Here is a 20,643-nt window from a genome sequence, read left to right as displayed (position 1 = left end):
ATCAAAAGTTGTGATTGTCCAAAAATTCGAAAATTAAAAATGTTACAGTAGAAACTCCCCAATAACGTTTTCGATTTAAGCAGGTTTGAGTCACTCCGGAAGTGATTAACGCTTTCTAAATCACTAGAGAAGTAAGATATCTGAATCATAAATTGATAACACTAATACACTAATACAATGCATTATAACTAAGGATAACAAGTTCAATATGTACTTCAAAATCCGTACTTCAAATTCATTAATCATTTATTTTCTAGGATTCGAGTAATATTCATAAGAAATAATATTTCATACACTGCAGTTGCGAAGTAATCAATTCCGACAATTTAATTTCGAATTTTAGAAAAAATATCCCTGCAGTATTCGAAATATATTTAAAAGCTTGTATCGCTTTTATTACTGATATAACTCAAAAAAAGATTCAACTTTCTGTCTCTTTCCAATCTATGTAATATATATTTTTGTATTTTTCTCTAAGAATTTACCCTCAAGATTCGGAAAAATTTGTCTCCCAATGAAATATAAAAAATATGCGCTTAACAAGTTTTTGTTTTATATAAAATATATGTTATATTATATAGTTTTTGCATACAAATTCTTTTATTTTTATAAACTTATATGCACAGATCATCATCAGGATCCTCTTCATCTATATCATCTACATCTTCCGGTTGATAAAATATCCTGGATGTATTTGTTGCATTCAAAGTGTAGGGTAAAGGTGTCTTGTCCCTTTGGTCCATCTCCTGAGCGCTCATTTCTATTCTAAATGACGCTTCAATCTTTACTGGTTCTGGTTCCGTCTTGCGGATCCTTGGTACCACAACTTTTTCAGCATTGATCCGATAAGATTCAATATCCTGCCTTATTATTTCTGTTTGGCATATCATGGAACCACCCGACTTTCTATGGGTGAGCTTAGCATTATAAATTAAATTGTTTGTAGGGTTGACTCCGGTAAACCTTTCCAGTTTGACATAAGTAGTGCCGAAAGTCTCGATTGCGGGAACTTTGATCTGCATGAAATCCCTCCGATAAATACATATCAATTGCGACACTTGCCTACTTAACTTCTCCACAAACCGCAGAGCTTTTCCCAAACCCACATACAGAACCAAAGAACTCAAACAATTGACAACAACCGTATTTTGAGGCTTCAACTTGACAGTTTCGAGTATATAATCGAGATTTTCCAAGTCTTTACTCTCAATGTTTTCATTCGGATAAACATCATAGTAATCGTGCAAGTTTACATTCGGTGATATGAGCGGTTTTGGTTCGTCGTCGTACCAAGCCTTTGGATCGGAAAATGACAACAAATCGATATTGTAGTCAGAATTCTTCTCCTTCCACACGTTCACCCATCCGGCTATCAATGCTGTCGCATGCGTTACATCTAGACCTATGCAAAGAAATTAGGATTTACAAAAAATGTAGATTAATTTAGATTGTACTCAATTCTCCGACTATATATGGTTTTTTTTGCGCTCTCAGAGTGTATACATGGGTCTGTCACGTTCGACGCTATTTTTCCCTATCTTAAAAGTATTTTAAGAAATCTGAAAAAAACCATGAAACATCTGCCTACATTGTAGTTGACAATTTTATAGGTATTTTGATAAACAATATTTATTTAATACAACGTTTATTCCTGGCAGGCTTGCAAGTTTTACAATTACGAGCAGATATTTTGACTTGGACACCGTAGACCCATGTATACAGACGGAGGGTTAATAAAAGAATACTTAATAAAGGAATATAACCTTCGTCTATAACAATTACTTTCGCCCCATCTAGCAAAGGTAATGTTTCCACGAGTGACATTCTTGTTGTACAAGCTGTAGCTTTGTAAAAAAAATAATAAGTGTACCAGCAAAGTAATTAATTAATAAAAAAACACGGACGATAGAGGAGCCTTCATTGTTGTTCTCCTAAAGAGTCGCACGTGCGCGACGCGTGGAACTGCGATATCTGCTATTTTTGGATATTTGGAATATCGCCGACATGCCTCTCGTAATCGTGTCAACAGAATTTATCTAACGCGTGTCTATTTCTCGTTACACGGTGTGTCACGGGCGCGAAGCGGCAAACTGTGAGTCCGACGGCGACGGACGCTCTTCTCCGAACGTATTGGCATTTGGCATCACGCATCACGCGGAATCCAGGGAATGTGAGGGAATAAACATAACCACGTCAGCAAAATCATATTATGACGAACGCGAGAATTTGAGTCATCCTAGCGAGATACGAGTTCCCAGTTTTTTATGGAAATATCATTAATAATAATCTTTGATAAGGATAGGGCAAGGAGAAGTGAGGAGAAGTCATCAAAGAACGAGAAATTCCTAATTATTCAATAAAGAAATAAAAATATATGCGCTAATGTGGGAATCTGGGAATATGTGCGCGATAGTATCGAGAACATCGAGATTCTGAGGTATCGATAGCGAATGTCGTCAAGATTCAAAAGATCGATTCTCCATAAGTGTATTATTTGTTTATAATGAACTCTTTATGGAATCTGAAAAGTAATCGTAAAAGCCTTTATCGTTTCGAGTAAATCTTCCGCTTTTTATTGGCTTATCTTCAACGGAATCGATACCATTAATCAATATTTGTAGAATAAGAGAGATGAGTAATATGGGAATATTAGTGATATTAGAGATATCGATTATCGTGTATGGCCTTAAATGACGCGATCTTTTTAATAATGCAACGTATTGTGTATTACAATTTGTTAATATTTGAATACTTTTATAAATATTTTATCATTTTGGAATTCAAGTTCTAATTCCTTTTCTATTTTTATTTCAGTTTTATTATTATATAAGAAGTATTAAAGGAAGTATTTAAGAGAAAAAGAAGTTATAAGTAAAAAAATAATGGACGCAAAATCTGCTCTTAATTGCATTTAAGATATATGTCGGGACAAAAAGGAGAAAATCGAGGAAAATTGAAAAATGCATAAAAACATCGATATCTCGTTTGAACATCGGCACGAACCAAAGGAACAACAGTCGCGTCGTGTTCTCTTCGATTGTGACGACTCTGTGGCGATCCTGAAATTTTATGCTACCAACTTCATCATACGTCAATTTATCAATTTGGTAATTATGCAGAGCCACTCTCCGATGACCTTGACCTTGACACAGAAGGTTACCCTTCTGATTGTGAGTGATTTTTGAAGATTTTAGCCGGCTTTTTTTCTTTTTCCTTCCGATGTGGATTTAAAAAGATAAACTCTGAACTAGTGCAGCCGGTTTAGCAATAGAAAACAGACTCAAAATTTTCATACAAATTCTAATTAAAAATATAAAAAATTCTGCGTCATTTTTCCACCAGAATTTACGCGATTGGTCCGATGGCGGCGCCATTCAATCGCGCGCGCGCGCGCGGAAGCTCCCCGAGGGGGCGTTGTCGCGGCGGGCTGGCCGACAGGCGGCGCGGCGGTCGCGGCCGAGAGGTGTATCGCCCAACTGGACACCATTCGGGTGGGCGAACGTGACCGAAGACATAACGAAAATGAGTGCCAGAGTGTGTGTCACATCGAGGCAGTTTCGCTCGCAATAGGGAGGTTTTATTTTGACAGTGCGATACGCGGGCGGCTAGCGCGATGCTCATCACCGCGGCGCGTCCCTGAGCGAAGCCGTGTAGCGTCGTGTAGCGCGCGTCCGTCGCGTAAGATCAGAAATATCGCCGCTCCGGGTCTCAGCCAGTTGGAGACGAGCGGGCGCGCTGCGTGTGCACCTGCATGTGTCACTTGTGAGTGCAGTGCGAGCCAGCGGACACGTAGTATCTACCTACCTACGCATTGTTACGCGCGAGTAACGCGACTTTGTTATTATTATTGTTATTGTTGTTGTTATTGCCACTGTCGCCGCCGTCGCCATCTCCGTCGCCGTCGTCATCGTCGTCGTCGTCATCGTCATCGCCGTCATCGCTAACGTCGTCATCGTCGCCGTCGACGTCGTCGCTGCCGCTGATGCCGCTGATGCCGCTGATGCCGCTGATGCCGCTGTAACCGACATCGACGACGCCGCGGCTGCCGCTGTTCTCCGCGTGCATCCGCCTAATCCAGGAGTCAGTACGTCGCCGGTCGTTGCCGTGGCGTGTCGCCCGATGCGAAACTAGAAGAGAGCACCGCACTGGAGATCTCGTCACCGATGAGTTTGACCTGCTGTTCGCTGCTGCCTCTCTAACTAATCGCAAGCGTGTGTGATGCCCGGGAGCCGCTCCAGCACGGACCCAGAGCACAAGTCACCGCGGGAAAGTGGTGAAGACTCGGAGGATGAGAGCGAGATCCTGGAGGAGAGCCCGTGCGGGCGGTGGCTTAAGCGCCGGGAAGAGGTATAACGTTTCTTCAAACTCTTCTAACTGCGCTACGTCCTGTTTACTCCCTTTATCCTTATTCGTTCCTCCGCAGAGGTAAAGCACTTTTGCATGACCGTTTACCGCTTGAAGCTTGAAGCTTTCACCACGTAACGAGGATCGAGAAAAAATTTCGAAATGTTTTACTCTTTTTTTCCATTTTCACTTTCGGTTTCCATTTATCATGGTAATGGTAGTGGTTCATTAGAGGAACCTCACCTGCCATGGATTTTAATTATTATCAAAACAATAGGCCTATTCTTTTTACTTGAACCTGAACTTGTTGCAGAGTTCATCTTTTCTTTCTTTCTTTCTTTCTCTCCAATGTGAAAAGAAAGAGAGGAAGGATGAACCGTGCAAGAAGTTTAGCTGAAAAGAACAGGCCTATCAATGTCAAAACGTGATTCATCAGGTTGATTTATCGTATAGATCCTAACTACCTAACTAATTGATTTTAACTATCTGTTTAACTGTGAATGCTATCGGTGCAATTTCCTGTGTTCGTAGGTCTCTACGGCCAAATTATGATAATTTAGAATAGTAATATCCAAGATATTATGTGTTCTTGCTCTTGCATCTTAATGCATCTTAAAGATCATTATCTTCACAACGTGCAAAACATATTCTAACATAATGCGACTGGACTATAATTATACTGTGACTTGTAAATATATTTAGAAGTATCAAAGTAAAGACTTCCCCCTCCCTCCGCTCGTATCTTATTCACGTTTCTCTGTATTTTAATTTACAAATGTCTCTTAAACAGCAATATTCGACGATATTCGTGAATGCAAATTTGTCTAAAATGCCTTTGTTTCAATTGCGTTGTAATAAATACTTATTAACGTAACTCATTTCACATTTGCATTTATACAGGTGGTTGTATGTACCCAGATGGTGCTGTTATAAAAAGCTTTTTAGAGATTTTTCCCTGCATGAAATGTGCCTCTCCTTTGGACTATTGTGCTTCTCTCATTATTCAGTATAGTATCTTACCTGTATCTTAATCTACCGTACCGAAATCTTGGCACAAATGTCTAACCAATATTAGGGCTCATTCATATTTTATCCTAAAAATAGACTGCTGACGTTCTGTTATCGAATGTATAAATCAATGAAATTATTTTGATCATGCTTATTTCGCATGCAGTTCCTGCCTTTCCGTAGAGAATAGAGCATGTGTTAATAAATATTAGTTTTATACTCGGTTTTATGGCCTATTCTAATATTAATTTATCCTATTTTTTTACTCGCTTTTTCCATCTGGACTTTTTACTCCAATATGATTATTGGTCATATTTTGAGAATATTTCTCTCACCGATCGCACTATCATAAAACTAAGACGCATTTTTTTATTACAAATAATATTAAGCTTTTTTCTAACATTGTTTATTGCCACGTGTGCTTTTGTATTTAACAATGACTAAAATTTATAATTTATCATTAATCCTTTTGAGTTATCGATGTATATATATTTTTTAAAGTGAGTATTACGATTTTTAAGTAAGTATTATTCAGTTTTTTTTTTCATTTTTTTAAAAATAATACTTTCTATGAAAATAGATGAAAATTTTATCTTTTATGAAGTAGATCTTGTGAAATAGATATGTCTGTGCATAGAAATATAAATCTATATATTTGCTTGATATATTCTTTATTAATCATGGAACGTGTGTACCTATTCCAGGTATATGTAGGTTCCAAATCAACGTTAGCCGAAGGTTCTAGCTTTGGATCAACGAGAGGAACTGAAAACGAAATTCCTGAAATGGAAGTACGTACATTGCAAAACTGGATGATGCAGAATGATTCCTATGTTTTGTTGTACCTACGTCGAGCCATTATTTCTCTAGAATATTTTACACTTTAGAATATCTTACACAGAATTATACTAATGAATGGAGACAATAACAATTTACATGCATTATACTATTATGAACAAGTTCGACATTATTATCACTAACGTCTACAGCGTGGCAAACCCTCTTCTGAATTATCTCCCCCTCCTCAAATTCCTGACAAGGTCACATTCATGTAATAGTAAATAGGCGTTGAAATCGTTTCAACACTACTTTAAGTACACTTAAAATGGACTATTACAGTAATACAATCCATTATACTATATATGTATAGACTCGTAGATTGCATTGAATAAACCTACTCGGTCACAGTCTATAGCACGTATTTACAAAGTGTCGTTACAATATATTCGTGTATTTAACAAACCACATAAATATCCGAAATAACGAGTATTCGGATAATAGGCGTATGTAAATTCGGGTATAATTGGATGCAGATACTACATACGTAACAGCACCACACACAATGTTACACCACATTGTTTATAAGTTTCTCTAATAAATTAATAGTTCTTAGTTCTTTTTTTTCATTAAGGTAATTATAAAGATGTATGGATTAGAAACTAGTGTTTGTTTACAGGTGGAACAAAGAGATGTTCCAGGAATTGACTGTGCCTATCTGGCGATGGATACAGAGGAAGGTGTCGAAGTCGTGTGGAATGAGGTGCAATTTTCGGAAAGGAAAAACTTCAAGGCCCAGGAAGAAAAGATACAACTCGTTTTTGAGAACCTCACGCAATTGGAGCACCCTAACATTGTTAAATTTCATAGGTATTGGACAGATACCCATAATGACAAACCCCGAGTAAGTTATATATCAACTAGTCATGCATAATTCTGTTGCCTTTAAATCGATACAGTTTGCATATTTTTTTATTAATTCGTTTCTTTTATATTATTTCTCAGGTTATATTTATAACGGAATATATGTCATCTGGGTCCCTGAAACAGTTCCTAAAACGAACAAAACGCAATGTAAAAAAGTTGCCTCTACAAGCGTGGAAACGGTGGTGTACGCAAATACTTTCTGCACTTAGGTAGTATATACAATATGTACTATTCAAACTAATCATCTTATTCTCAACTAACATATGTTGCGTTTGAAATGTTTCAGTTATTTGCATTCCTGTTCACCTCCTATTATACACGGGAATCTTACCTGTGACACAATATTTATCCAACATAATGGACTTGTAAAAATTGGTTCAGGTAAGTAAGAAGAAAAAAAAATTGAAAGAACTTTCTCTTGCTACATAATGTATACAGCGATATCATTTTACATATAAACAAAATTGAACGGCATGCCTAAATTTACATATATATCTGAATTCGTATGTGGTAAATATAAATTATCACACGATAGAATCTTGTTGTTCTCTGGACGAAGATAGTTAATATGTAACAAGATGAGATTATATACATATATATATATGTGAGGTATCTTCATCTTCTCATTCACAGGGTTGTCAGAAGCTTATTTAGTTGTAATTTTGAGAAATACACAAACAGTAGCAATTATATTTTTATTAGTACTCGTGTTTTTTTTTTGTTTACATAAAGTGTTAAAGAAGATACAGGTCTTAGAAGGCATATATTGTTCAGTGACATGAGTAAGAAATAACTCGTGTTAATATTTTTTGCTCAATTTAGTGATTTATCATATGTCTTCTAAGTGTTAAATCTTTTTTTTTTAGCATCCATACAATACGTATGAATGAAGTAGGGGTTTTCAGATTTGTATCATGTGCTACTTATTACTCATTACTCAGCTGAAACAAATAATAATTATATGACTCAGTTCCTGATCGAACAAACAACATGACAATATGATAATAATGACAATATGATTCTCTATTGTGTGTCAATATAGGTGCTTCTCTGGTTTGGCACACAAATATCGTGGAAATATTTATTTACATAAATATTTCATACGTATACTCAATTATGTTTTACAAAAGAATTATTTGTTATGAATAATTATAAGGCAGTACATCATTAGACTAAAATGAACATTTTTAAACCAGTATTATTATTATAATAATCAAGAGACACGGCGGTGTCTCCCGCCAAGTGTATATTTAACAGGGATACATATACATCAAACGTGATAATTACTAATCATTTGTAAATAGTTAAATTATTTTTTAGCGCGAATAGCATCTATGTATATATGAATGTATGAATACATGTATGTTAAAAGAACCGAATTGATTGCGATTACATAAAAATGAATGTGGTTCTACCGAATTATATTTAATTTAAATAGTATTTAGAATTACTTGTAACATATTATTACTCTATTATAACACACACGCGTTTTTTTCCTATAATTCTATATAATGTTAGTAACATGAGTCCATTAGAAAGATTGTGTTAAATTGCTTTTTCATATTAGGAGTAACTTGAGTCCTCATTTTTAATTGTAGCAAATAGGCTAATCTAGATAATGAAAAAAACACAGCAAAGCCTTTGAAGAGAGAGGAAGTACAAATCGTACTTTCATCCATGGAGGATAAATCCACCAACGTCGATGTCTTCAATTGGTGTTATTGTCAAAGGTGATGAATTTCAAGAAAAAAATCATTTGGCAGATTGTCATCAGCTGTTGCCAGCTAAGTAAATTAGGCGTAGAGAGGTAAACAACTCCTATACTAATTATTAAGTAGCCCATTAAATGTACGGATAATTACAATTTTTTCTTTTTATTATGTTAGTGCCACTATGTTGCACTATTATCTTGTTCTGGTTATTAATTGTATTTAACTAAGGAGGGCAAAGAGTGCTCACGTGTTTCTTTGCCCTTCTCACAATCACCTAGCGCACGCATTTCCATTGTATTTTAATATATACGTTGCTTTTTTGTTCTTCCTGTGTAATTTTCGATTAAGGGATTTTACTTCCCAAATTCATACTTATTCTGACTCGACAAAAGTGGCTCTTTATAGCAGAGCTGTGCAATCAATCGAAAAATGTGTGGTTATTTCTTTTTTTTTATATAAAATAACAATTCATGTTTTATTTGTACATCTGTATCTTTCAAGAAACATGCTTCTCTTTTCAGAGACACTTTTACATTTGTATATGCGAAAACTATTAATTGTACGAGGGCTCAAGTTACTTTTAGGATACATTTTCAGCTGAAACACAATTTTTCTAAAAATTTAGTCATTCATCCTCTGGCAGCAAACATATGGAATGCGTAGTAGATATGTATCTAAAATACATTGATTGTCTATTAGAATGTATATTTTGTTTACGTATGTCACGTCTACATAATTCTGTCTGGTGGCTGCCCTACAAAACCAAGTCTAACACATTGTCGAATACGTTCATATTAATATACCATTTTTATGTTGACGCTTTCCTTGGAATTGAACAGCTTGTGAAAATGGCAATAATCTCTTTCTAATTACAGTAGCCCCAGATGCAATTCATCACCACATCAAGACTTGTAGAACGAACATGAAGAACATGCATTTTGTGGCTCCAGAATATGGAAGTGAGTGCACCGTTTGTACGAAGGCGTGGATCAAATTAGCGTGGATTTAAATTATATTCAAACAATTTGTTACTTTAAGATTCCGTCACACCTGCCATTGACATTTATTCGTTCGGAATGTGCGCTTTGGAGATGGCCGCGCTGGAAATTCAGGGAAACGGTGATACGGGTACAATTGTTACCGAAGAGAACATCCGGAAGACAATAGAATCTTTAGATGATGTTCAACAAAAAGATTTTATTCGTAAATGTCTTCAGGTGGATCCGCTTAGTAGACCGAGTGCGAGAGAGTTGCTCTTTCACCCCGTTCTATTTGAAGTACATTCTCTCAAGTTGCTCGCAGCACACGCCTTGGTCAACTCGGCTAGTAAGTTGAGAAGCAAGCAATTTGTCATCTATACGCTATAAATAAATTAAATATTAAAAGTATATTATTGTTTAAAAAAGTAAGGTAATATCATAAAATGTTTATTTAATGAACATTGATCATCTATAGTAATCTATAACATAATATTATCAAGATCTATCAAGTAAAAAAATCTGTTAATCATCCAACGCGATGTATGGTATATTGTGAACGTGGCTTAAAGATAGTTATAATGATTGCGATTATAAATAACATTGATTATTTTACAGCTAACATTTCGGAAACAATCACAGACGAAGTGTTACAAAGGCTATATGGACCAGATACCGTAGTCGCCGAAATAAAGTATCAAGGGATACCTCCGCAACAAATTCGCTTAAGTGATATTCCCGTTACGGAGAAATTAGAGAAATTTGTTGAAGACGTAAAGTGAGTATCTCAGTCATGAGATACATGATTGGATCATGAGCCTGGATTTTCTTATATCGGATAAGTTGGTAACCAGAGTGATTTTACGTTGCCAGGTATGGAATATATCCATTGACTGCATTTATGGCGAAATTGCCTCCGCCTGTCCGACCGAGGGCGATATCGCCCGAAGTGACAGAATCGGTTAAATCGGTTACACCCGAGCCCGTGGACGTGGAGTCTCGAAGAGTAGTTAATATGATGTGTAATGTTAAGCCTAGAGAAGATAGTAGTGAATTACTAGTGAGTGGCACATAGAACATTTTAGTGAGATAGCCTATGGTATCATGTATCAACAATTTGTATCATAAATCGGTATATTATTTTTGTGCAGATGACAATATTGTTGCGAATGGATGACAAAATGAATAGACAATTGACGTGTCCCGTGAGCCAAATGGACACCTCGATGCTTCTCGCACAGGAACTTGTACATTTTGGATTTATTAATGAGGTAAGTTATGTCGCGCATATCTATCGCCAACGAGCGATTCCGCATTGCGAGAGAGAACTTAACGAGACGTTTACGACTGTGTTGCAGAACGATCGTGATAAAATAGCCAATTTAATTGAGGAGGCATTGAGGAGATACTTCAACAAGCAAATGGTGACGCCAGGAATGGTATCATTAACTAATCTTCCTACTCAAACTACTTTATTGCTGCCTGGTTCGGAATTTCCATGTCTGCAACACTTTGACAATTCCGTGTGCAATGCCACAACATCCAATAGTGATAATGCAACTAACCTGCTGCCAAAAACCTCAGGTATACCTGTGTCAAGTAACAAAACGAGTAAACTTCACGATGATGCAGAACCGCCGACAATCAGCGAGAGCGGTAGTTAACCATCCAGGACGTCTGATAACTCAGTTCACTGTGCCACTTTGCACGCTTTATGTATAGACTGGCTATGTATTTTTATATTTAAGTAAAACGGAAAGGAGAGGAATGGAAGTAAAGATGGGAGGGTGCCGTGGCTGCCACCTCTAAGCTGAATACGACTGCAAATTAGGAAACCGCTTAGCATATTTACTTTCGTATTTAGGCTATCCAATTAATACTTCCGTTGTCGAATTTCGTTGGTCCTCTATATTCTAGAGCTTTTATGTTATACATTACATCTCCTGTTATATCGTTATATATGGGTATGCGATAAATTGCGAGAAAGAATGTATAAACCTAATGTAAAAAGACCAAAATACTTGTGATTGTATAATTAAGAGGATAGTTAGAGGTTTGCTGGATATTGATTCATATTTATACGAAGCTACGTACGATTTGATACTTACCTGTCGTAATCTACCTATCCGGGATACAGTTACGAGAGCTCGTCATGTATCGCGTTTCTTATAATGTCTCTTAGAGTTAAACGATGAAAATTAATACGCCGAAATTGTACATCATGCTTTTCGACATGACAATGTATATCATAAAGTTTATTTCGTGTGCGTACAAATCGACAAGAATTGGATTCAATTATGTGTAAGAAAAAAAAAAGACTATCTCTTCATTGTACAGCTGTTATAAAATCCATTAATATTGTATGGATTCTTGGTTTTTCTTCCGGACAAATCATTCGATCTCTCACCGCTCTTATTACTTTCATCAAAATACTCAATCTATTGTAAAGCCTTGCCTAGAAGTGAGCGAATATGATTATTCGCGAGAGAAAGTATAGCAGCGTGCTTGTTCATTTTACTTTTAGTTCTATAGACAAGAATGCGATGTAATATTGGCTCAATAATAGTGTAATTTGGTAGTAATCGGATAAAGCCACGGCCCTACTCTATACTTGGGTATTATTGATGTGATTAAACTAAGATTATTAAATCTCGATAAAATTAGAAAATCCTTGTAAATATTTTATATTTTTAAGAAAAAAATCTGTTGACACAGAAAACTAGTCATATAGGTATATTCGAGTGCTAACAGACTAACACAGATCTTATTACGTCTTTTGCATTTATAACACGTGCTTGGCCAAGAGAGAGATACTGCTCCAATTTCATACCTCGGTCGAATCAATTTCAGTGAAGCATTTCTCATCGAGTAAACGACTAACCCTACTAGAGGTATCTATTACCTACAACAACATAAACTTCGATCTTAAGTATGTAAGTAGATTATCAAACTAAATTGAATGTGTATAGCTTTATAATACAAATTATAAACGACGAAAAAAAAGCGCGACGACTGACTCGTGGATATTATGAAAGGGCTGTACGATGACAGTGATAAATAAATACTTTAACTCGGAAACGCTATCGACTTGAGTACTCTCACCTTCTGAAAAATCTGTACAAATCGTACACGAATCGAATTCTCACGCAGTTGATTTCTCAGCGTTCTATTCATTTATTCGTACGGTAGGTCTCCTCACGATATACAATGGACGTAAATACAAGTGTCTATAATAAAGCGTGAAAATTTCGAGATTTAAGGTAAATTTTCTGATGTGGATGGAGTGCGATGATGATCACTTGTCACATCGACTTTTACGACTATTGCCGATTCAATTATCAGCGATCAGATTACAATTGGTCTGACGCTCCGGTCTCGAACACATGCGAGAGTATAAGAAATAAGAAAGGATTATATGTATATATGTACTTTAGAGATTTTGGTTTGCAGCTCCTAATACGACTGTATCGTTCATTTGCTGCAATAATGACGTAACTCAAAAAATAAAGTTTTCCAGATGAGATGGTTTTAAATTTAAATCGTTAAAATTTTGTAATATTATTTTAAAATGGGATTTTAGTGTAATAACTAATTGTAAAAAAGAATAAAAATATCTGACTATATATTTTCATTTAGTGTATTAAATTCTCATCATTGGCAAGTAACTTTTTGAGTTATGTTGTAGCAAATGAGCAACATCGCGTTATCATATAGTCTCCGTTACATAGCGAAAAACGCCATATCGACGAGCATTATCCTAGATAAACTACGATACAAGTACGATACGAAATGATCTGCGATTCGCTTATTAATGTGGAAATTTGTGGCGAAATCCGTTTTGTACAAATTTAACAACCTACGTCTGTTGACGCGTCTGTCGCAAATATACTTTCTCGCGAGCTTGACAGATTTCAAGCTCCCTCGTTGGCGTGCGTGCGATTAAGCAGATAATCGAGGTCGTGAGAGATACGGTCCAGCATGCCGTTGGTCGCGCTGTCGCAGCCGCCCGCCGTCACCACGATCTCCGGTGTCTTCTCCTCGCCGTCGGGCTGCTTGCGCTCGCTCGTGTTGGCGATGTCCGGCATGGCGCTCACCACGTGCTCCCGGCTCTTCAGCTCCGCGCTCGATCGCGACGATAGCTCGACGTCGCTCTTCACGGCCAGCGTGACGTCCGGCATCGCGCCCAATCGCGACTCCACGTCGGCGCTGCAGAGGACCTTGGCCGAAGCTTCCGGGGACACGCTGGTCGCCGGCAGGAAGATCTTGCCGTCCCCGCGATACTTGCCCGACACGTCGCCGCGGAAGCCGCCGCGCTCGTTCACGCCGTAGGCCACCGCCTCGTTGACGCGGGTGCCGCGCGTCGGAAACGCCGGGTCGACAAATACCGGGGGTTCCTGATACTTGCGCGGGCTCGTGCTGTAGTTCTCGAGGTCGATGTTGTCCGAATGATCTATCCGGATCTCCGGCAGAAATCTGCTGACCGTGGGGACGGAGGACTTGGCGTAGGCGGACGAGGACTCGGACACGAAGTCACGCATGTCTATGCTACCCGCGGCAACACCTCGCACCTCCCGATATGGCTCGCCGACGATCGAGGACGACGCCGGGGGAGTCGCTGAGTCGTTCTCCACTTCAGCGTCAGCTTTCGAACACACTAACGAACGTAGCACGAATGTTAGCATTTTCGTCGTGCCAGTAGTCTGGCACTTTCATAATCATTAAAAAAAAAATGTCCTTATTTTTGACATCATAATACACTAACTAAAATGAGTGACATACTACCTTAAGCAGATTAAGTTTACGATACCTTTGATGGGTTCCGACGTGTGTTCTTCGTCTACGTTGCGTTTCCACTTGATTCTCCGCAGCATTGGCCCGATAATCGCACTCTCGCCGTTAACGATGTATACGATTATTATACTGAAGCCCTGCGCGCATCGATAATTAGCGAATAATTTTAATATATTTATTATCTACTGTTTGTCAATACCCCAGACAGTCAAATCTATCGAAAGCAGATCTTACAAAGTATCTGCTAAAAAGTTTGTCGGCAGAAAGACTACAGATTTGATGCCGATTCTGATATATCACATGATGTCGGCAGAACGCAAACAGGAGTATAACAGAGACCGCTAATATAATCAGACAGTAGATTGGCGGCAGAAATCGAGGAAACTCTGCAGAAACCGTCCATGTTCTGCGCGGTTTCTGCCGCTAATCTGCTGTCTGATTATGTTAACCCTTAAATGCCACCCGGGGTCCAGCGGACCCCAGACCCTTTAGAATGATATATTTTCAAATGTTCTCCCCAAAAATGGAGCTCATGCTCCCATTGATGATAGTTGAGTGATGGACCTACCCGGTTGTACACTTAGCAGTACTCAGTTTACTTAATTTTTTATACTATGTTAAAATTGAAATTTTAACAATATAAGCATTTTATTCTCTTTTCTAAGCCTTGAACAACATTGAACATAATTTTCATAACTAAATATCAAAAAATCAATAAGTAAGGAAACATTTTTCATGCTGGGGTCTTTTAGACCCCATGTGTTATTTACGAGATTCTTGAGAAGTGTGGCATTTAAGGGTTAACAGACTAACAGACTCTGCTAGCAAAATATAAACTGAATGCGGACGCAGTTGATGTCAGTCTGCTGACATGTCTGATTAAATCTGTTACCAATCTGCCGACAGACTGCTATCATTTTGCTTACTGGGGCGGCTGTTGTTTGCGAGGAAACTCACCAGGGCGAAAGATAAGGACGCAAATACGTAGTGGAAAATAACGGATGATGAATTTATATAGAAAATAGAGGATGCCTCCATGGCGACGATGCCGCATATGACGATAGCCGCACGGTGCAGTATTCGTATTCTGTAGCAAAAAGACAATCGGACGGTTTGTAAAAGGGCCACAAATCTTACAGAGCGAATCCGCACCTACCTCGCTTCTATAGCTTCTCTCTTCATCACGTTCTCTTCCACTAATGTGTGGACCTTGTGGAGCACCCCCATGTACAGCAGCATGAATACTAAAAACATCATTGTAGCGCAGCTGACAAATATGTTGTAGACGCCGCTGCCATATATGAGCCACCAGGATTCGTGCCGCAATCCGGTACTCTTATGCGTTAATTCGGTTGCAAATACAGCTAAGATCGGGACCCCTGAGAAACATGCAAGACATTACAAGATGACACTTCACACTCTCCGCTATCTGCAAGGTCATTTAGATCGAAAGCGTACCAGTTATCACGGCGATCACCGTCGGCTGGAGATGTTGGCTCGGTCGAATTTGTGTGAGCTCGGCATATACTATTAGAGCTTCGGAAATAGGCGCGGACATGCCCACGAGGAGGAACGCCTCTAATCCTATTGCCACGAGCGAGTAAGATGACTGAAATAGTGAGGAATTAACAAAAGAATGTTCAAAAATCACCTGGATCAAATTTATAATTCATAAAACCCTCAAATATACAATATTACATCCAAAACAGTCTATGCTAAGTCTATAGCAAGATGACAACTGTACACATTTCGTAAGATTTAAAATTTAAACAAATAATGACTTTTCTTCGCTAGCAGAAAATTAAATAATTAACGTAGGTAGCTTCTAATCGACGCAACTGGCCAAGCATGAATTTGGTGCTTATCAAGCATTTAATAATAATTCACAAAAATTTTAATTAGCATGAAATTATGTTCAAATTACGCCAGTCTAAAAGATAATTTGTACGTCATCGAAGTAAAATTAAACTTGTATGTTAACATAATTAGATAATTTAAAGTTGGAAATAATATTAATAAGTACGTCAGTATGATGATAAAAGTCCAACTTTTACCATCACATAGTTCTGACATGCTTATTAATATTATTTCCAACTTTAAATCATCTATTATGTCAATATACAAGTTTAATTTTACTTTGATGACACACAAATTATATCTTTTAAACTGGCGTAATTTGGGCACAATGTCATGCTAATTAAGATTTTTGTGAGTTATTATTAAATGCTTGATGAGGACCAAAATCCATGGTCGAAACGTCGTAATATTTATCAATAAATTTGGCCAGTTGGATCGATCGTAGGATTTACTTCATAATAGAATATCAGAGCTAAAATAATTTTAAATTATGAGAGTTAATGTTCTAAGTATTTAAACGAAGGTATATATAATTACTTCCGGAAGATTAGTGTGGACGGCGTAAATAAAGATGGCCATCGCGCCTATCAATGCACCGCAGCACTGGAGTTTTAGAAAATTCAGCCAGCTTTTGTGCTTCCACCAAAAAGCACCTAGTATCAAAGCAGACAGCAAGCACTGAATGAGGCAACTACTGCATCCGAATATTATGATAAACGTGGTCTGCTCTGTTTTCGCCAGCACTACCTACAACATTCGAAAAACCAATAAACGACGTGACTCTCCGCTCATTATAGAAAAATTTGTGTAAATAAATTCTTCCACCGAAAAATTCTGGAATATGCATTTCAGAAGTGATAAAATAACGTAAAAAAAATTTAATTGAAGAATATGTACTTTTACTGCGCGGGTCGTCAAGAAAACAGCTATTGTCCCCGTAGTAGGGCACAAACAATGCGTCATCACATCGCCGGACACTGTATTTGCTATGCAAGTATTGAGATCCCACGATCCAGTGTTATCTATCAGGCCGCAGGACGTGTTCCAGGAGCTCGTCTGATTTTGTAAATGCCGTATTTGCAGATCAACCCATATCTTGTTATATTTATCAGCGCCAAAGGAGGGCACCGCGATAGCAATCACTCGAGAATTGATGCGAAATTCTAAGTCTGTACCGTCACTACAAAGATAAAATTTTAATTTATATATTTTAACAAGCTGAGAAGATAAATTTTATATAATTATGGAAATTTCTCTTTTTATATATTTTTTTAAATTCTTTGTTTTAGCTTTGTTGTTTTTTCAATAAATTCATCGGATTCATAAAAAGAGGCAAGCTTATTGCCTCATTGTTTTACACAGCTTATTGCCTATTGTTCGATCTCTTCTTAAATAAATTAACTTACTCGAGTTCCTTAACGTATGCTGTTGGTATAAATCGCGACATGTTTTTGTACACGATAACTATTCCGGTAAATGTGTTATTAGATTTTACATTGCGCTGCTTCTTCTTCCATAATCTTATAGCTACTTTGTCTTCGTACCAATCAGGATATCTGTCATAAATAAGTAATCATTTATATAAAAACGTGAAAACTAATTTGGACATAATTTCGAACGCATATAAGTATACAAGGTGCTAAAAAATTATGTAGATAAATTTGGTAGGGGAGTCCAGGAGAACAAGATGAACAGGAGAGGTCAGAAATACCTCTTTTAGATTCTAAGGAATAATGAAGAATGTGGAAAAGTAAATTTGTGCAAAAATAAAGAAGCATGTAATCCACAAAACATATTTTATTGGTGATTTGTAAATTACATGTCTCTTCATTTTTGCACAAACTCAGCATTCCACATTCTTCACCATCCTTTAGAATTTGAAGGAAGCTTTTCTGACCATTTTTTCCTGGAAAAAAGTTGATCATCTAGGACTCCCCCCCCCCCATCGAGTTTATCCACATACTTTTTCAGCATCTGTAGAAGAATATATTATTTTGAAAGAAGATTTCGGTGAAAAAAGAAAATCAATTACATAATAGATTAAAAGGAATTACATATAATCGGACGAAGGTATTTGAAGGGAATGCGTTATACTGTCTCCACTTTGAGATTGCAGTTGCTGAATATCTACAACCATGGACGATAGAGACAGATGTTTATATACATCTTTCAGCTGTTTGGACCAGTGGATTAAATTGCGTTGCGTAAGCTGAAGCAACATCGATAGTTTCTAAAAATAGATGATTTAGAAATTATAATTTAGCTCAGCGATATGTGTAGAGAAGAAGAGAGTATAGTTTTGGATATATGAAATAGTTTTAAATAACAATATCTTTCATAAATTTTTTGAATAAATTGTAATTTTTTTCAACAAGACTGTAAACAATGTTATGTAAACAACGTATAGGTACTCCGTAGTTAGTGCAACTTTTGTTTGCGAAATGTTTGAAACTGAGCCAAAAACGCTGTTATTTGAATTTGCTTCTTGTTCAAAACTAGCCCTCATTCCTACATTGTGTCTAGATCTTTACCTCTTGACTCAAGATTGAGTATTCATCGTCCAGTATGCGATTTATTATGTGAGTCAAAGCCTCCGCGGACGTGTATGCATCTTGTGGATCGATACTGTGCTGATAACGTTCGATTTCTGCCAACATGCTCATTATACGATCGCCTTCGCCAGGATAGAGCGGCAGTGTACGTTTGCGCAAGATCTCCCTAAAGGCGAGGATCGTGTCCAAACTCGTGGTTTTCTGGTAACCCAATGTCAGACTTCGAAACTGCACAGATTAAATCAATTTCACAACATTGGACATGCCTTGATAATAAATTCGAAATATTTTTAATCAATTGTGATAAATAAAACTCACTGTTCGTTAAAAAGCTAACATTTTCACTAAAGTTTTCCGTTTTATTTTATATCAAATATTTTTAAATTCCTATATATATTTAATAATAAATATTAAAACCTAATTAGTGACTAAATAGTAAAAAATACTGCTACGCTTTTTAACTATTACACGCGCTAGTTTGTTCTATCACAATTTGTATCTATGCAAAGATGTTCCATGTATCATATTAAAGAAAACCATTTTAATGGATTCTAAATGGGTCATCGCAGCTCCTTGCGAATCAAATCGATTACAAAGTATTAAAGAGAACAAAATACTCACATTATTATACGGTAAAATCAACGGTTCGTATAAGCAGGACGAAAAATCAGGTATTTGCCATTCGGGTGTGGTAGCGTCTTTCATCGAGCAAAGCCTGGACACTCGTCGGCCTACGAAATACCGAGGACACTCTAGCAACGCCTCTGATCCAGGTGCAGTGTCCGGCCATTGCAAACCCCAAGACTTCACTTTGAAGCATATCGGTATCAATGTTCGATTCATGACTTCGACTCGCACGGACATGGACTTGTGCGCTACGTTGCAGGTGTAAATTGCCGATTTCTAAAATGCCAAACAGGCCGCTTTGTATCAAGTTTACCCACTAATTGTAAGTCTTCTTAATGTTTCTTAATTCTAGGAGCAAGTTAACTTTAATAGAAAGAGGAAAGATTATGCGTTATTTCGAATTGAAATCCTCATAGTTAATCGAATAAAGAAATCAACGTGGACGGCGCTTGCTACCTGAGTGTTAGTGATCTTTAGAATGCTACCCGCTGGATACAGATCCTCCCAAACCGCTCGACCGGGCTCCAGTTTGAGCAAGGCGCGATTCTTCGTCCAACCGAATCCGATCCCGATGTTACGCATGTTGGGAGTCATGCAGGTCAGCTGTATATCATTGCCCTGCGAATAATCGTCTGAGAATAAATATATGTGATATGTAATTAATATAGACATCATATATTATTATATATGATGTCTTCTTTTCAACAAATTTTAATTATTCACGCATCGAACGAATCTATTTGCGACTTACTTTCTCTATAGTGGCGCTCATCGGCACCACCTTCACGTCCGGCTCATCCCTGACCTCGATGTAGATACCTTTGCATTGCTGCACACCCCAGTCAACTACCTGACACGTATATTGACCGGCGTCGAGCAGAGTCGCCTTGTCGATCGTCAGCACCGACGTGTATACATCCGATCCATCATTCGGCATACGATTAATTCGAATTTCTCTAAAATGGCAAAATGATCGAGATGCACAAACCGAGAAAATCATACTCACGAAGAATGAAGTATATACAAATTATATATATCTTAATATTGTTACTTTAACTGTTGCTTTACGAT

At 37.4% G+C, this 20,643-nt stretch overlaps 3 protein-coding genes across 7 annotated transcripts in view; 1 reads left to right on the top strand and 2 right to left on the bottom strand.

Moving 5' to 3' along the window:
- Positions 1-53: 53 nt before the first annotated feature.
- Positions 54-2,261, bottom strand: LOC112460172. The gene is made up of 2 exons (XM_025024738.1): positions 1,764-2,261; positions 54-1,402 (listed from the first exon to the last, which is right to left on the bottom strand). Exons 1-2 carry the CDS (start codon positions 1,822-1,824, stop codon positions 615-617), a joined length of 849 nt encoding a protein of 282 aa, XP_024880506.1. The 5' UTR covers positions 1,825-2,261; the 3' UTR covers positions 54-614.
- Positions 2,262-3,997: 1,736 nt separating this feature from the next.
- On the top strand, positions 3,998-12,823 carry LOC112460188 (nuclear receptor-binding protein homolog). The gene is made up of 11 exons (XM_025024782.1): positions 3,998-4,347; positions 6,057-6,143; positions 6,809-7,033; positions 7,135-7,265; positions 7,343-7,437; positions 9,644-9,727; positions 9,807-10,094; positions 10,364-10,523; positions 10,619-10,805; positions 10,897-11,016; positions 11,104-12,823. Exons 1-11 carry the CDS (start codon positions 4,219-4,221, stop codon positions 11,407-11,409), a joined length of 1,812 nt encoding a protein of 603 aa, XP_024880550.1. The 5' UTR covers positions 3,998-4,218; the 3' UTR covers positions 11,410-12,823.
- A 5-nt stretch (positions 12,824-12,828) lies between these two features.
- LOC112460187 overlaps positions 12,829-20,643 on the bottom strand; it is a 31,943-nt gene continuing 24,128 nt past the window's right edge. For all 5 annotated transcript variants that reach the window (XM_025024781.1, XM_025024776.1, XM_025024777.1 and 2 more), the window contains exons 10-22: positions 20,324-20,528; positions 20,029-20,190; positions 19,567-19,848; positions 18,925-19,173; positions 18,448-18,623; positions 17,800-17,949; positions 17,291-17,573; positions 16,931-17,140; positions 15,995-16,145; positions 15,693-15,915; positions 15,494-15,623; positions 14,553-14,673; positions 12,829-14,399 (exon numbers count right to left, since the gene is read on the bottom strand). In XM_025024781.1, coding sequence (XP_024880549.1) covers positions 13,657-14,399; positions 14,553-14,673; positions 15,494-15,623; positions 15,693-15,915; positions 15,995-16,145; positions 16,931-17,140; positions 17,291-17,573; positions 17,800-17,949; positions 18,448-18,623; positions 18,925-19,173; positions 19,567-19,848; positions 20,029-20,190; positions 20,324-20,528 — 3,085 coding nt within the window. In that variant the 3' untranslated portion in view covers positions 12,829-13,656. The remainder of the gene's footprint in view (positions 14,400-14,552; positions 14,674-15,493; positions 15,624-15,692; positions 15,916-15,994; positions 16,146-16,930; positions 17,141-17,290; positions 17,574-17,799; positions 17,950-18,447; positions 18,624-18,924; positions 19,174-19,566; positions 19,849-20,028; positions 20,191-20,323; positions 20,529-20,643) is intronic.

The sequence above is a fragment of the Temnothorax curvispinosus genome, unplaced genomic scaffold (assembly GCF_003070985.1).
Source record: "Temnothorax curvispinosus isolate PA1 unplaced genomic scaffold, ASM307098v1 QBEX01010373.1, whole genome shotgun sequence".
Lineage (NCBI taxonomy): Eukaryota > Metazoa > Arthropoda > Insecta > Hymenoptera > Formicidae > Temnothorax > Temnothorax curvispinosus.
This window is presented reverse-complemented; position numbering and strand designations above follow the sequence as displayed.

What these genes read in the sequence shown, in the direction of transcription:
- LOC112460172 (XM_025024738.1), bottom strand. Translation starts at nt 1,824, where the DNA reads ATGTCACTCGTGGAAACATTACCTTTGCTAGATGGGGCGAAAGTAATT. An exon ending in AGTAATTGTTATAGACGAAG is followed by an intron (nt 1,403 to 1,763) that starts GTTATATTCCTT and finishes TTCTTTGCATAG; the next exon opens with GTCTAGATGTAACGCATGCG.
- LOC112460188 (XM_025024782.1), top strand. Translation starts at nt 4,219, where the DNA reads ATGCCCGGGAGCCGCTCCAGCACGGACCCAGAGCACAAGTCACCGCGG. An exon ending in ACGAAATTCCTGAAATGGAA is followed by an intron (nt 6,144 to 6,808) that starts GTACGTACATTG and finishes GTTTGTTTACAG; the next exon opens with GTGGAACAAAGAGATGTTCC. An exon ending in AAATTTGTTGAAGACGTAAA is followed by an intron (nt 10,524 to 10,618) that starts GTGAGTATCTCA and finishes TTACGTTGCCAG; the next exon opens with GTATGGAATATATCCATTGA.